At 33.3% G+C, this 13,296-nt stretch overlaps 2 protein-coding genes across 3 annotated transcripts; both read left to right on the forward strand.

Moving 5' to 3' along the window:
• Window positions 1-1,427: 1,427 nt before the first annotated feature.
• On the forward strand, window positions 1,428-4,897 carry LOC138137406 (alpha-tocopherol transfer protein-like). Its single transcript, XM_069056770.1, has 6 exons — window positions 1,428-1,745; window positions 1,794-1,941; window positions 1,991-2,243; window positions 2,326-2,436; window positions 3,923-4,025; window positions 4,478-4,897. Exons 1-6 carry the CDS (start codon window positions 1,625-1,627, stop codon window positions 4,627-4,629), a joined length of 888 nt encoding a protein of 295 aa, XP_068912871.1. The 5' UTR covers window positions 1,428-1,624; the 3' UTR covers window positions 4,630-4,897.
• Window positions 4,898-8,617: 3,720 nt separating this feature from the next.
• On the forward strand, window positions 8,618-10,776 carry LOC138141417 (alpha-tocopherol transfer protein-like). Of its 2 annotated transcripts, XM_069062121.1 has the most exons (6): window positions 8,620-9,011; window positions 9,060-9,207; window positions 9,254-9,506; window positions 9,660-9,770; window positions 10,089-10,191; window positions 10,489-10,776. In XM_069062121.1, the coding sequence occupies exons 1-6, from the start codon at window positions 8,891-8,893 to the stop codon at window positions 10,638-10,640; spliced, it is 888 nt and encodes a 295-aa protein (XP_068918222.1). In that variant the 5' UTR covers window positions 8,620-8,890; the 3' UTR covers window positions 10,641-10,776. The 2 variants fall into 2 exon arrangements, with proteins under 2 accessions (XP_068918223.1, XP_068918222.1); XM_069062122.1 differs by lacking the exon at window positions 9,660-9,770 and having other exon boundaries at window positions 8,618-9,011.
• Window positions 10,777-13,296: the final 2,520 nt, after the last annotated feature.

The raw sequence follows: 13,296 nt of genomic DNA on the forward strand, positions 1-13,296 counted from the left end.
TGTATTTAGAGCAACCTATGGAAATTCAATTGTTTGCAACATTTTTCCAGCGTTGAAAATGACATAAGAAACGTCTGACATTTTAACGAAATAAGATTAGGTTAGAAAATATTTTTAATTTTTGTAGTGCATTCTCCCTATTCCCCCTCCACGGAATATGACAATATGAAATTGGGAAAAAGCTTACTATGTAACCTGTGTAACTCCGGAGAATAATTGGTTACCTACAAAAATTACTTTACACTGTTAACAGAATTAGAATGTCGCCTACGCCTACTCTAAATATATATTTATTTGAAGGCCCGATATTTTATAATAAGATTCTTTTTTTTCACCCTATAAATTGAGTAAGTATGCAACATTCAACTTTGTCGATTTTTATTTTCTACAATTTAAAAAAAGAATAATAATTTTTACGATAAATATCTACTACACGCTAGAAAGAATTTCAAAGTGTAGTAAAAATTAAGATTAATATTTTTTTCTATAGCAGATGTGTCAATGTGCTTTTATCTATTCACATCAAAAGAACAAGTAGCATTTTAACCGCAAGGGGAGATAAAGTGCTACTTTAACAGCGAGGGTGGATAAAGTAATTTTTTTATTACCCTAACAACGCTCATACTAACGAGCTTTTAAAACTTGACACGATTAATAATGATTTCAAAAATGTTTTAATAATGAAATACAAAAGCTATAGAAAAAATAGAATATTATACACGACGATAAAATTTAATCATCTTCTCGAAGATAAAATACAATTTTATCGTCTTGTATCATAAATAACTATGTATTAAGTTTTACATTAAAAGTCGAAAATAATTGGATATAACGCCTAATTTTTATTAAAGACTTCTTTGTAGTATCTAACGAGTATATCTGATCAATCTGTGAAATAAAGTGACTTAAAAAATTGTGTACTTCTTGCAGTGCAACACCAGAGATCCTAATACAAATATTTTGCGTATCAACAGTATTTTTTTTATTTTAATTTAAAAGAGTAAGCCAAGGTTCAGATTAAGAATTTTAGTTTATTAAATTATGAACACGAACTAGAAGTTTCCACTGTTTAATATCTCCACGTACAAGGACAACAAAACAATCATGTATTTCCAATAAAAAATTCATTAACAAAATCACTACAATTATTTCACACTCCTAAAGATTTTCTTGCTCAACTTCACCACTTACTTAACGGATGTTTGTATAAATTTCATCCCTTGTCCGAAACCCTAAACCTGTCTCTGGTTGTTTAGAGAAATTGTAATTTTCCAAAACTATCATTTTACAAACCAGAAACGAATTAGTATGCACGTATCAAGGTTACACAAAAAACGACTCAACCAGATGTACATAATTAACAAATAATAATTAATTATAGCAACCGATAACAACTGTCTCATTTAGAATTAGAACTTGAAGAAATGCAATATTTGTTCCTCCCCAAGTTCTCAAGACCCACAAATCAAACCACTTCCTTGCAGCTTCCTCGGAAATAGATTAGCCTTAACCTTTCGTGTTTCTTTTCTTTCCTGTAAAAAAACAAGTTTTCGACAGGCTATTTCTACGGTCAGTCCTAGACGAGCACTTGACGCTGTTACTCCTCGAACACACTTCGTAAAAGATGTCTTTAGATTTGGCCGACGTCGAAACCATCTACGCCGAAGACCCAAAACTGAAGCGCGAAAATGTGAAAAGTCTGACGGAATGGGTGGAACAACAGCCGCATCTTCCGGAGATCACAGGTGAGTGAAAACGAACGCCGTCCAGTGTAATCAACGACGTCATTGTAGAGCTCCAAGTGATACTGTTTCTGCACAGTTGTTACTACGACATGGAGGCGGCCAAAACGACCATCGAAAATTATTTCACGGTTAGGACGAATTCGGATCTGTTCCATTGTGCCACAGAAGAGGTGATCAGGCGCACGTTATCGGTGGCGTAAGTGAAAATTGTTGTGAAATGAACGAGTTGCATTGTTTTCGTGCAGATTTATTCATCTTCTTCCGAAGAAAACGCCAGAAGGTGATGTGGTTCTGTTTATGAAGTTGTTGGATCGCAGGTCGGAAAAGTATATCAATCTGGAGCACATCAAAGTGGCGACTATGCTGATGTCGCTGTATTTCCATCAGCACGGTCCTGCGAACGGTATGATTGCGGTTTTCGATATGGAGGGCGCTACTTTGGGCCACTTGGCCAGGATTAGCTTGTCAGGAAGCAAACAATTGCTGTATTTTGTCCAGGTAAGGTTTTTCAATTATTTTTAAGACAAGCTACAAACTGTCCCAAAAATGTGAAATAGTTTGCAAGGAAATCTGTTTGTAGGAAGCATTAATGACGAGGATCAAGAGTATACATCACATTAATATTGTTCCAATGACCGAACCCATGGTGGCCTTGATAAGGCCATTTCTGAAGAAGGAGATCTACAAAATGGTAATAGTCACAATTTCATTAACAAATAGAGAAGGTCCCCCAGATATTTAGTAGAAGTATTTTCAATGCTACTAAATTTTTTTGGTCCCCCTAACCAGTGGCGTAGATAGCTTTTTGCTTTGGGGGGGGTCCACGTACTTTTGCATTAAGTTTTTGGTTTTCAATGTAGTTTCCTACTTATAACACTAGAATATTAAATTATCACAATACGACTTGAAGGAACACATGTTTATTGTTTATACTCATGTTGAAAAAAAAAAACAAAAAAAAACCCAAAGAACAATTTTAGATAAATATTCCAGCACGGAAAAAAATCGGCAAAAATTATGCTGTTTTAATTAAAAAAGATCATAATTTAAACAAATACGTACGTATAGTCGCGATCATTAAATTTTGGTCGTCAATGTCATTCTTTGACGCAATTTAAATGGTCCATTGTAAAACGGTCGTACCTAAATGTCATAACCTATCATCATGTCGTATGACATTAATTTTCATTTTTTTCTCATTTTTTGACACTTTGTTGACGTGGGCATAATCCGCTAGGGATTTTTTTTTTTTTAATTTGACTACCCAAATTTTGAGATGACATTGACGACCAAAATTTACCTATTGCTCGCGACAGTACATAGGTAGGCAGGCAATGTTCACGTTGTTTTGGCATAATGACAGGCCATGATTATTTTTTTTAACGTCGGACACACTGTTTGATTTCTGTCACTAAAGTGCCTGACATGCGGACCTATTAAAATGAACATAACATGTTGCTGAATTTCTCGCGATGTCTGAGTATTCTTCTATTGCAAAGTAGTAAAACTAACAAAAATGCAATAGACATTGACGCTATTTAGGTATAACCTCAAACTTAAAAAAATATAACATAATTCAACAGACAGCGTTACTAAAATTAAATGCAAAATTTCCATGGCCTCCCATTAGGCCAAAACTTTCTTTCAATTTTTAAATCGTGATTTTTTTTCAATACTTTATGTATAGGTACAGTGCATTTTTTTAACTGTTGCCAAAGGTAATTGCATGGTAAAACTTATACCCCCTCTTAACTTTTGTTCAGATGAAAATATTCAAACCATTTTTGGAACAAAGTTGGAAGATTTTTTAAACTAAACTGTCGAAAAAGTTGTGAAAAAAATATTTTAGTATTTTAGTAAAAGTATTTTCTTGCCACTATCATTTTTAGCAGGCTGAAATGTTAGTTAACTTTTGTCACCTTCATTTTAAAAAAAGTATTATTCAGTTGTGAAAGAATATGGATGAACTCTGGGGGGGGTCCGGACCCCCTGGACCCCCCCCTTATCTACGCCACTGCCCCTAACACTAAAGCAAGGTCAGAAATGTTATAAATTTCTCATTTTGCAAACCTGGCAAACCTTCACAATTCTTTTATAAAATAATTAAAAATATTGCGCGTTGTTACATCTTGCAATTTTTTTCTTGACATAATTTTGAAAATCATGATGTTTTTTAGTTAAAGTTTCATCACTCGTATGACTCTTTCTACGAATCCATCCCGAAAGAGTGTTTACCGAAAGAATATGGCGGAGATCTTCCCGCACTCGCGACTCTACACGGTGAGCCCATAAATACAAAGTGGTCCAAAATGATTGTGGTATTGTAGTAGGTTTTGACAATGTGAGTGTTTTGAATTTTGACGCATACCTGAAAAGTGATACCAACTATCGAGAACCGTCAAAATGAAAGATATAAGCGAGGTTAGGTTTATCAACCAAACAGTCAGTTGGTTTTAAACTAATTACAACTAGTTTTCGTTAGGTAAACCCGAAGCATCATTTCAATTGCTTGTGCATTTTTGAATATGGACAACACACAATGAATGACAGAAATGACATTTTACACTTGCCAGCGGGTTGGAGGTTATGTTTGGTGTAGTCGTAGTGTAGTGCGGGAGCTTATCGTCGAAAGGTGGCAAATAATTTTTTCCGATCCAAGCACCCTACGATACCACAATTATTTTGGAACACTTTATATAGTCACACTACAACCGTTCGTTTTTATGTTTTAGAGGAAAACATCAAGAATCTCATGGATAACCTTGATTTTTTCAAGTGGCACGACAATCAAAAAGTCGACGAGAGCAAGAGAGTGGGCCAGAGCCAAAACAAAAAGTCATTTTTTAGCCTTACGGGCTCGTTCAAAAAACTAGAACTCGATTGATCAGTTGCTGAGTACACTTATTTCTTTCGTTTCCACAAGAAACTGATTGTGATATTTTATAAGTTTATGTTAGAATAACGGGTTAAGTTAAGAAAGTTTTTGCTATATTTTAATAAACAAACCGTAGATATTAGTGGGTGTGTTGTTGAAATTAAAAAAAAAAAGTGTTTTTAAGAGCTTGGGTTTTATTTCAGTTGGTAATTTTATCTATTGGGAAACGTCAAACTACGCTTATTCGGGTTGTCAAAAATAAATGACGTTAAAACAACTGAATTATTTTTATTTCCTCGCCTTATCATTATTTCCGCTGTGTATTATCATATCACAAAGTTTGCGATTGAAAAATGTATTTAAATACATTTGAGAATTTAATAACTTAGTGCTGGAGGACATTATTGAAGTTCAGTGAAATATTATGTGGTTAAGGAAATTTGTAATCTAGTCGGTCTTGAAACGTCGGAATCGAATTGTTAAATAAAATGAGAAAGAAAAATGGATAACATGATAATTTTTAAATGAGGTTTTATTTGTTTAATTACCTATGTCAATATGAAGTTTGTTGACGTTTCATTTCGCCGTGATTCAAGTTATTTTTATTACAGAATGATGTTGAACTAAATTAAAACACTCTCCCCTTCTTTTTTACCCAAAAATGAATAACGCCCAAAGAACTAGAACTTCATTGTTTAGATGATCATTTTGTTTCTGTAACGTATTGTCACATTCTAATAAACCATTGAGTTTTGAAAAAAGAACAAAAACAGGTCGATTTTTAACTTCAATTTCACGTTTCTTGACGTAACACTTTTTTTATACAAGGTGTTCCTTGTCAAAGTAATGATGTCATCATATATTTTTTTAAATGGCAACCTATATTTATTGGTCATCATTTTGATAGGTCTTTTAACTGTCAACATCACAGTATAAAAATTTTACCCTTTACATTTAAAAAAAAACTTGAGAAAAAAATTCAGAGGAAAAGTTCATCTAATAACAAATTACAATGGTTCAACAACCAAACTGTAGTTCTGTAGAATGGTTAATAATACATATTTGAAAAAAATATTATTAATTTATGTTTTCTTTATACAGGGTGATTCACAAATAGTGTCTAATCTATTTACAAAAAATATAATTATTTTGACACATTTGATTGACACTATTTTAATCAACAGCGAAATATTCAATGAGAGAGTAATTTGTATTGCAGGAATAAAGGTGCTAAATCAGACACTATTCGTGAATCACCCTGTATATGTTCCCTTTGAATCCATTGAAAAACGCTGATCTATACTAAGACACTTTTTTTTAATTTCTATTCAAATATGAATGAGATTCAAAAAACTGGTACACCGATAAATTAATAGTTTGTTCATTGTTTTGTGTAAACCGTAATTAAAAATAATGAGACAGCAAGCGTGTTGTTATAACTAATATCGTCATAATTTCCTGATTAACTTTATTATACATATAAGTATAATGGACATTGTTATATCAAGCTCAAGGATATGGTATTTATTATAATTACATATTATATTTTATTGAATTGTTTTTTTCTAATAGATACATACATACAGGATGTCTCAGCTAAGACTTTCGGGCCTAATAACTCACTTATTTTCCAGCGGATTTTTGTGAAATTTAAAATGCAGATATTTTAGACGGTGAAGAATAAAATCCCATTAATGCAATTACCCAATAGTTATTTATTTAACGAGTTCGTGTGTAAATTGGGCCTTTTTTGGTATGACAGTATCGAACAAAAAACGTAATTTTTACATGCCTTTTTAAAATGTCGAATCTTTTAATGTTTACATAAAAAATGCTGTAGGGAAAAACTCGCCCTTGAAAGATGTCTGGTTTGCAAGAAAAAAGCAAAAAACTGTGTTAAACGTGGCTGCAAATGCAAAAACGTAGACGCGTATGAAACAAACGCGCAATTTTGCAGAATTTTGGTCATCCCTTTTCGCAGAAACGCAGGTGACATATTTGACGTCTATCTTGCTAACCTTACAAACACTTACAAAGTTAAAGACAACATTTGGACGTAATTTATTATACTGGATGCTTTAATTCTTCCATTAAAGACTAAAACACGATCGGGATATTTTGGCAAGGTAATTTAGTTCACGTACGCTTCCTGTGTCTTCAAATAAATTGACGACTCTCTTAACCTTACATTTTGTAAAGCCTACATTTGGATAGTGTTCCACGAAAAAACTGTATCATTGAAGTTCTTACGACACTCTCCATAGGCAAATTTTTTTCCTTTTAAAACAATATTGAAATTTCTGCCGCTGTAGTCTACTTTTAGAGTATTTTCAATAAATTATCACAATTTGACGTTTCTAATAACGCGCGCCCAATTTTGACAGACTTTAAAGAGTGTACAAAATGTTGCTTGGCAATTAATCATCAATTGTTTCAAAGGGTAACTGCTCAAATACCTTCAAATTTTACATTAAATTTTTAACGACAAAATCTAATCTTTTCGTTGAATCAGACAAGTGATTTACTTAATTATTTGTGTAGACCCCTATTTTTTAATGTTTAACAATCTAATAATAATCGCACATAATTTTCTATAAAGGAAACATGTGTTAAAATTACATTTTTTAACTTAAGGTATTTTATTATTACTAATTGAACCTTCACGGTCTAAAATATCTGCATTTTAAATTTCATAAAAATCCGTTGGCAAATAACCGGGATATTAGACTCGAAAGTCTTAGCTGAGACACCCTGTATAATAGCTAGTTTTGTTTTATGTAATTTTTTTACAAATTCTATTTTTCATCAGCAATGTCGATAATTCACCATTTTTGCACTGTCAATAAATAGATAGTAAATTCATTTTTGTAATGACGAACTAGAGTTATAGTCCGTACGCTGATAGATTGTTTCACGTTATTTAGAAAACCGTTGTAGCCTTGCAGATTAATTCCCGCCACACTTTTCTCTGTGTCTGTCTTCTGTCAAAAAACATGCAATCTGTCACCGTACGGAGTATACTAAATTTAGTAACGTATGCCTTGTAAACACACCTTTTTACCACAAATTTTGGCTTTTAATACAGGTTATGGGTCACCTCATTTGCTTCTACAATTTAGTACTTTTTTCTTTTATTTTGTTGAAAACCTTTAAAATGTGCTGCTTCGTCTGCTTGTTTATTGATGCTTTACTTCGTTTTGGAAATTCATTCATTATGACAGCGACAATAATATGACAATTTAAATCTTTGCCAACTGTCCAATTTTTATTTATTTTGTAAAAAAATCGAACAAAAAAAAAGTTCCTAGTTCGTCATTACAAAAATTATTTTATTTATTAAATATGTGGTTTGTTGACGTTTCATTTAAACATGTGCGTTAGTCGCCGTGCTTCAACTTACTACGAAATGACGTTGAACTTTCCTCATCAGTCTACAGCGTAAAAAACACAAACAACGCAAAAAGTGAGGTTAGATTTAAACAGGTGATCCGTGGTGCGTTCACAATCGACTCTTCAACGCCTACTTTGAGGATAAATTTAAATGAACACCCGATATGATTTATTTCAAAACGGCGTTTGAGACCACAACTTGTCTACGCCCATGCATCGCACGCTTATTTGCATAGGATTCCGCTACGACATGACCGATAATTTGCAACGCCTGCTCTCCTTTGTTTTCTTTTTGATCACTTTTTATGTATTATGCGCCACTTTTAATACACCTGTATAATATTAATGACAACACAAAAAGCTCACATTTGTTCGTCAACGCAATAACTGCAGTTATTTTGCAGCCCTACACATTTTTTAACTCAACTTCATCAATTTTAACCAATTTAAAAAGAACTCCTATTTTTCTTTCAATGACGTATCACCGTTCACGTTTCATCTCTTGTCCGGATCCTAAACCTATTTTTATTTAGAAATTTTTTTTGTAGAGAATTTGTAAACTGAAATTATCCATAAATTTCCATCACCGAACAACTACTTCCATCTGTTATTACCAAATTAGAAACGAATTCATCTGCACGTGTCAAGGTTACATAAAAATAATCTCAACCTGTATTAATAATAATTAATACATAATTAGCAATCTCACGTATATCCATTAGAAGCTGACGAAAAGTGTTATCCGTCCCACATAACTGTAACTTCCTGATAAAGCAACCTTTACCTTTAATATTTCTATCTTGGTTTTAATCCAATGTTTCCATGGTCAGTCCTCGACGAACACTTGACGGTGTTAGTCCAGGAACAAACTTCGTAAAAGATGTCTTTTAATTTGGCCGACGTCGAAACCATCTACGCCGAAGACCCAAAACTGAAGCGCGAAAATGTGAAAAGTCTGTCGGAATGGGTGGAACAACAGCCGCATCTTCCGGAGATCACAGGTGAGTGAAAACGAACACCGTCCAGTGTAATCAACGACGTCATTGTAGAGCTCCAAGTGATACTGTTTCTGCACAGTTGTTACTACGACATGGAGGCGGCCAAAACAACCATCGAAAATTATTTCACGCTTAGGACGAATTCGGATCTGTTCCATTGTGCCACAGAAGAGATGATCAAGCGCACGTTATCGATGTCGTGAGTCGAAATTGTGAAACGAAAGAGTTGCATCGTTTTCGTTCAGATTTATTCATCTTTTTCCGAAGAAAACTCCAGAAGGAGATGTCGTTCTGTTGATGAGGTTGTTGGATCGCAGACCGGAAGTGTACGTCTGTCTGGAGCATCTGAAAGTGATGACTATGCTGATGTCGCTGTATTTTCATCAGTACGGTCCTGCGAATGGAATGGTTGCGGTTTTCGACATGGAGGGCGCCGCTTTGGGGCACTTGACCAGGATTAACTTGTCAGGGATGAAGCAGTTGCTGTATTTTGTCCAGGTGATTGCTACCAATGCATAGAACATTATTTTTTGGTTTTAAAATAAGCTACGAACCGTTAGGTATTAATTAATTTGACAGATCAGTTGCGAACATCATTCAAAATGAAATTTGAAAATGTGAAAAGTGTTGACAAAAAAAATCTTTTTGTAGGAAGCACTACCGACAAGAATCAAGAGTGTACATTACGTAAATACTATACCAATGACCCAACAGTTGGTAGCCTTGCTAAAACCATTTATGAAGAAGGAGATCTACAGAATGGTAAAATAATCACAATTTCATTGACAAACAGAGCAGGTCCTACGAGGTGATAAATTAGTATGATTTCTAATATTAGAACTTTTTTCAATGCTGCTATGTTTTTTTGTCCCGGTGAGAAAGTTCCCTAAAACTAGAGTAGAGTCAGAAATTTAATTAATTAGTTTCTCATTTTACCACTGACACTGTCAAAATGTGACATACCTGTCAAACATTCACCATTCATTTATACGATAATTTAAAATATCACACGTTGTTATACTTATCTTAATATTGATAATTTTTCTGAACAGCATTCTAAAAATGATCAATTTTTTTTAGTTAAAGTTTCATTACTCGTATGACTCTTTCTACGAATGCGTCCCTAAAAAATGTTTACCGAAAGAATATGGCGGAGATCTTCCTGATGTCTTGACTTTGCAAGGTGGGACCATAAATATATTCAAACTATTGGGCGAATCAAAATGACTGTGGATAAGTATGGCAACTATGTACGAAAATTTATGTGGCAACTGTGTGGCTAGGATAGAGTTGACATTTTTTTGACAGTTCAGAAAATTGTCAAATCAATGTGCAATGATATAAAAAAAATCAAATGCACGCTTATGAAATGTCATACAAATATCAACACTCTTGGCACATGAATTTTCGTACATAGTTGTCATATTTATCCACAATCATTTTGAGTCATCCAATACAACCGCTCATTTTTATGTTTTAGAGGGAAACGTCAAGAATCTCATGGATAATCTTGATTTTTTCAAGTGGCACGACAATCAAAAAGTTGACGAGAGCAAGAAAGTGCTCCAAAACAAAAACAAAAAGTCGTTTTTCAGCCTTACGAGCGCGTTCAAGAAACTAGAATTTGATTGATCAGTTGCTGAGTGTATTAATTTCTTTCGTTTCCACAACAAACTGATATTTTATAAATGTATGTTAGAAAAACAGGTTAAATAAAGAATGTTCTTGTTGTATTATTATAATAATAATAAATATACCGTTGATATTAGTTTTGAATTTGTTAAAAATTGTGTTTTGAGTAACTTGGGTTTTATTTCAGTTGGGAATTTTATCTATTGGGAAACGTCAAACCACTCTCAGACGTGCTGTCAAAAAAGAGATGACGTCAAAAGAAGCGAATAATTTTAATTTTTTCGCTTTATTTTTATTTCCGCATTTTAATGAGTGATGGAACAATGCACTTAGATATTCCAGTTCCTTTGACAATTCAATAATTGATAGAGGACATAAGTACAGTTTAATGAAATATTGTGTGATCAAGGAAATTTGTAATCGAGTCGGCCTTGGAAATGTCGGAAACCGAATTGTCAAATAAAATGAGAAATAAAAATGGCGAAATTGATAATTTTTAAACAAAGTTTTATCGAAGGTAAAATAACAAGACCTACTTAATTTTTTTATCGGATAAATTTTTCAATTTTACGAAAACTTTTTCCTTTAACAATTTTACGAGTTGAATTTGGGCATTTTAATTCAACGAGTAAAATTGTCTAAAGCAAAAATGTTTGTGTGAAAATTGGGAAATTTATCAGATTTAAAAAATTAGGTCGCGTTATTTTTGGCAAGATTAACTCCAGAATACAAACTTTAATATTAATTATTTATTTATAATACATACTTACAGTTATTAAACAATTTGAAAATCTGACAGAAATAACATGCAATTTCATCCGCTTTTGACAGAAGACAGACTAGGAGGATGATTTATCCGCAATAAACATTTTTGATTGGATGAAAGCAAGAGCTCTGATTGTCTGAACACGCACGTTTGATGTATGTGGGAATTAATCAATATTATTTACCGCGAGTACACCCGTGGTGTATGCTCTGGGCCCCTGTCCACACTTCTCGGTTGAAAAGTACTATTTTCCCGTAGACGCTGTACAACAGTCAGAAATGTTTGCGAATGCGGAACACAACGCGCCGGAAACTTTCCGCTGTACAAAGCTTGTGCCGTTAAAGCAACACCATCTGCACTTCTGTAACAAAGTACCATATCGGTCATTTCACTATTGGTATAATTTTTCATGATAATGACACACTGAGACAGGCCCGGACTGGGACCTGAAACCGGCCCGGGCATTTTATAGACAATCGGCCCTCTGAATCTCCACAAGAAAGCAACAAAATAACTACAAAAAATGTAAATTTTGTAAACCCTGTCCACTCATAGATTGCTTGACATAAATGTTACTAAAAATGTTCACTCTACGCTACAACAAATAGATCCGGGGCGAAATTTTAAAAAATGGAAAGAGCAAGTTTACACGTGATGTTTTATTATTATTCTGCATGTTTGCACTTAGGAAAGACGAAAGAAAACTTCAGTACAGTAGGAGTAATATATGTATTACGTTTTATTAATACAGGGTATTTCACGAGTAATAATGTGCCCGACGGAATAAAAAATGCAACCCACAATACATTTGCGAATTTCCGAAAAAGCTGGCTAATGAAATTAAAATATCCAGCTTTTTTCGGAAATGGCTAAACACAAGCAAGAGATTATTTAATATGTACTCCTATTTCATGCATGAACAAAAATTACCTCTGTATCATTTTCGATGTTTGTATGTAATTAGATTTTTGAGGCAGCAACTCACTTCACAAATTTAAAAAAATAAACAAAAAATCGCAACGGAACAGATCAAAACAGCAACACGGTCAAAACTAATAACTTTTAAAACCAGAGAATCGCGAAACAAAGCTCTAAAGATGAAAAATCGCAAATCTAAATGCTTAAACCACTTTGACAGAACTGACAATTTCAAATTTGAAATGTCATATAATTTATTTTTCGCGTGGGTTTCATAACAACCAATGAGAATCAATGGCGCGAATACTTCAAGATATTACCAACACAATCTATGATACTTTCTTAATATTTTTAATGTTATGGTTTGGGGATTTTGTTATCTAAGGATATTTAAAAAAATGCATTCTATCAGTGGACGTAGTCTATCATATTTACTGTCATTTTTAATAATTCAAGTTAGTTAGTCAATGACTTCTGAAGAAGTTCACTGCTTTCAGCTACTTTATCAATAATTTCGTCGCAATCTAAATTCATCAACAGATCCTTTTCTACCGCCATTAACATGAAAGAATTTAAGTATGTAATCGGAAGATAAGGTGCTCCTCATGCGATTTTTTATATTTTTTAGGGTAGAAAAGGATTTTTCACAAGCAACTTGACTCAATGATAACGTAAGCAGAAATTTGAATGCTAGTCCAATTAAAGTGTAGGCATTGGTCAACAGGTTGAATCTATGCAAAATTTTGAAGCAGCAAACTGCGCAAACATTTCTTCTTCTTGGTTTTCTAAAGACATTTCGTCATTACCTTCAGTATTATTTCCTTCTATTAAGATTTTATAATGTTCTAACTCAGTAGTTTTAAGTTTATCCCAATGCAATGCTAAATTTTTCAATTCAGTCCGCAAATTTTCACCTGTAGCTGTTTTATCAAATTTTAACAAGTGTCTACTTAACTCATCCAGTTCACCAGA

Source organism: Tenebrio molitor, chromosome 1 (assembly GCF_963966145.1).
Source record: "Tenebrio molitor chromosome 1, icTenMoli1.1, whole genome shotgun sequence".
NCBI lineage: Eukaryota > Metazoa > Arthropoda > Insecta > Coleoptera > Tenebrionidae > Tenebrio > Tenebrio molitor.

Coding starts and splice junctions, on each gene's coding strand:
- LOC138137406 (XM_069056770.1), top strand. CDS start 1,625: ATGTCTTTAGATTTGGCCGACGTCGAAACCATCTACGCCGAAGACCCA. Junction 1,746..1,793: donor GCATCTTCCGGAGATCACAG/GTGAGTGAAAAC, acceptor ACGTCATTGTAG/AGCTCCAAGTGATACTGTTT. Junction 2,244..2,325: donor AATTGCTGTATTTTGTCCAG/GTAAGGTTTTTC, acceptor ATCTGTTTGTAG/GAAGCATTAATGACGAGGAT.
- LOC138141417 (XM_069062121.1), top strand. CDS start 8,891: ATGTCTTTTAATTTGGCCGACGTCGAAACCATCTACGCCGAAGACCCA. Junction 9,012..9,059: donor GCATCTTCCGGAGATCACAG/GTGAGTGAAAAC, acceptor ACGTCATTGTAG/AGCTCCAAGTGATACTGTTT. Junction 9,208..9,253: donor AAGCGCACGTTATCGATGTC/GTGAGTCGAAAT, acceptor GTTTTCGTTCAG/ATTTATTCATCTTTTTCCGA.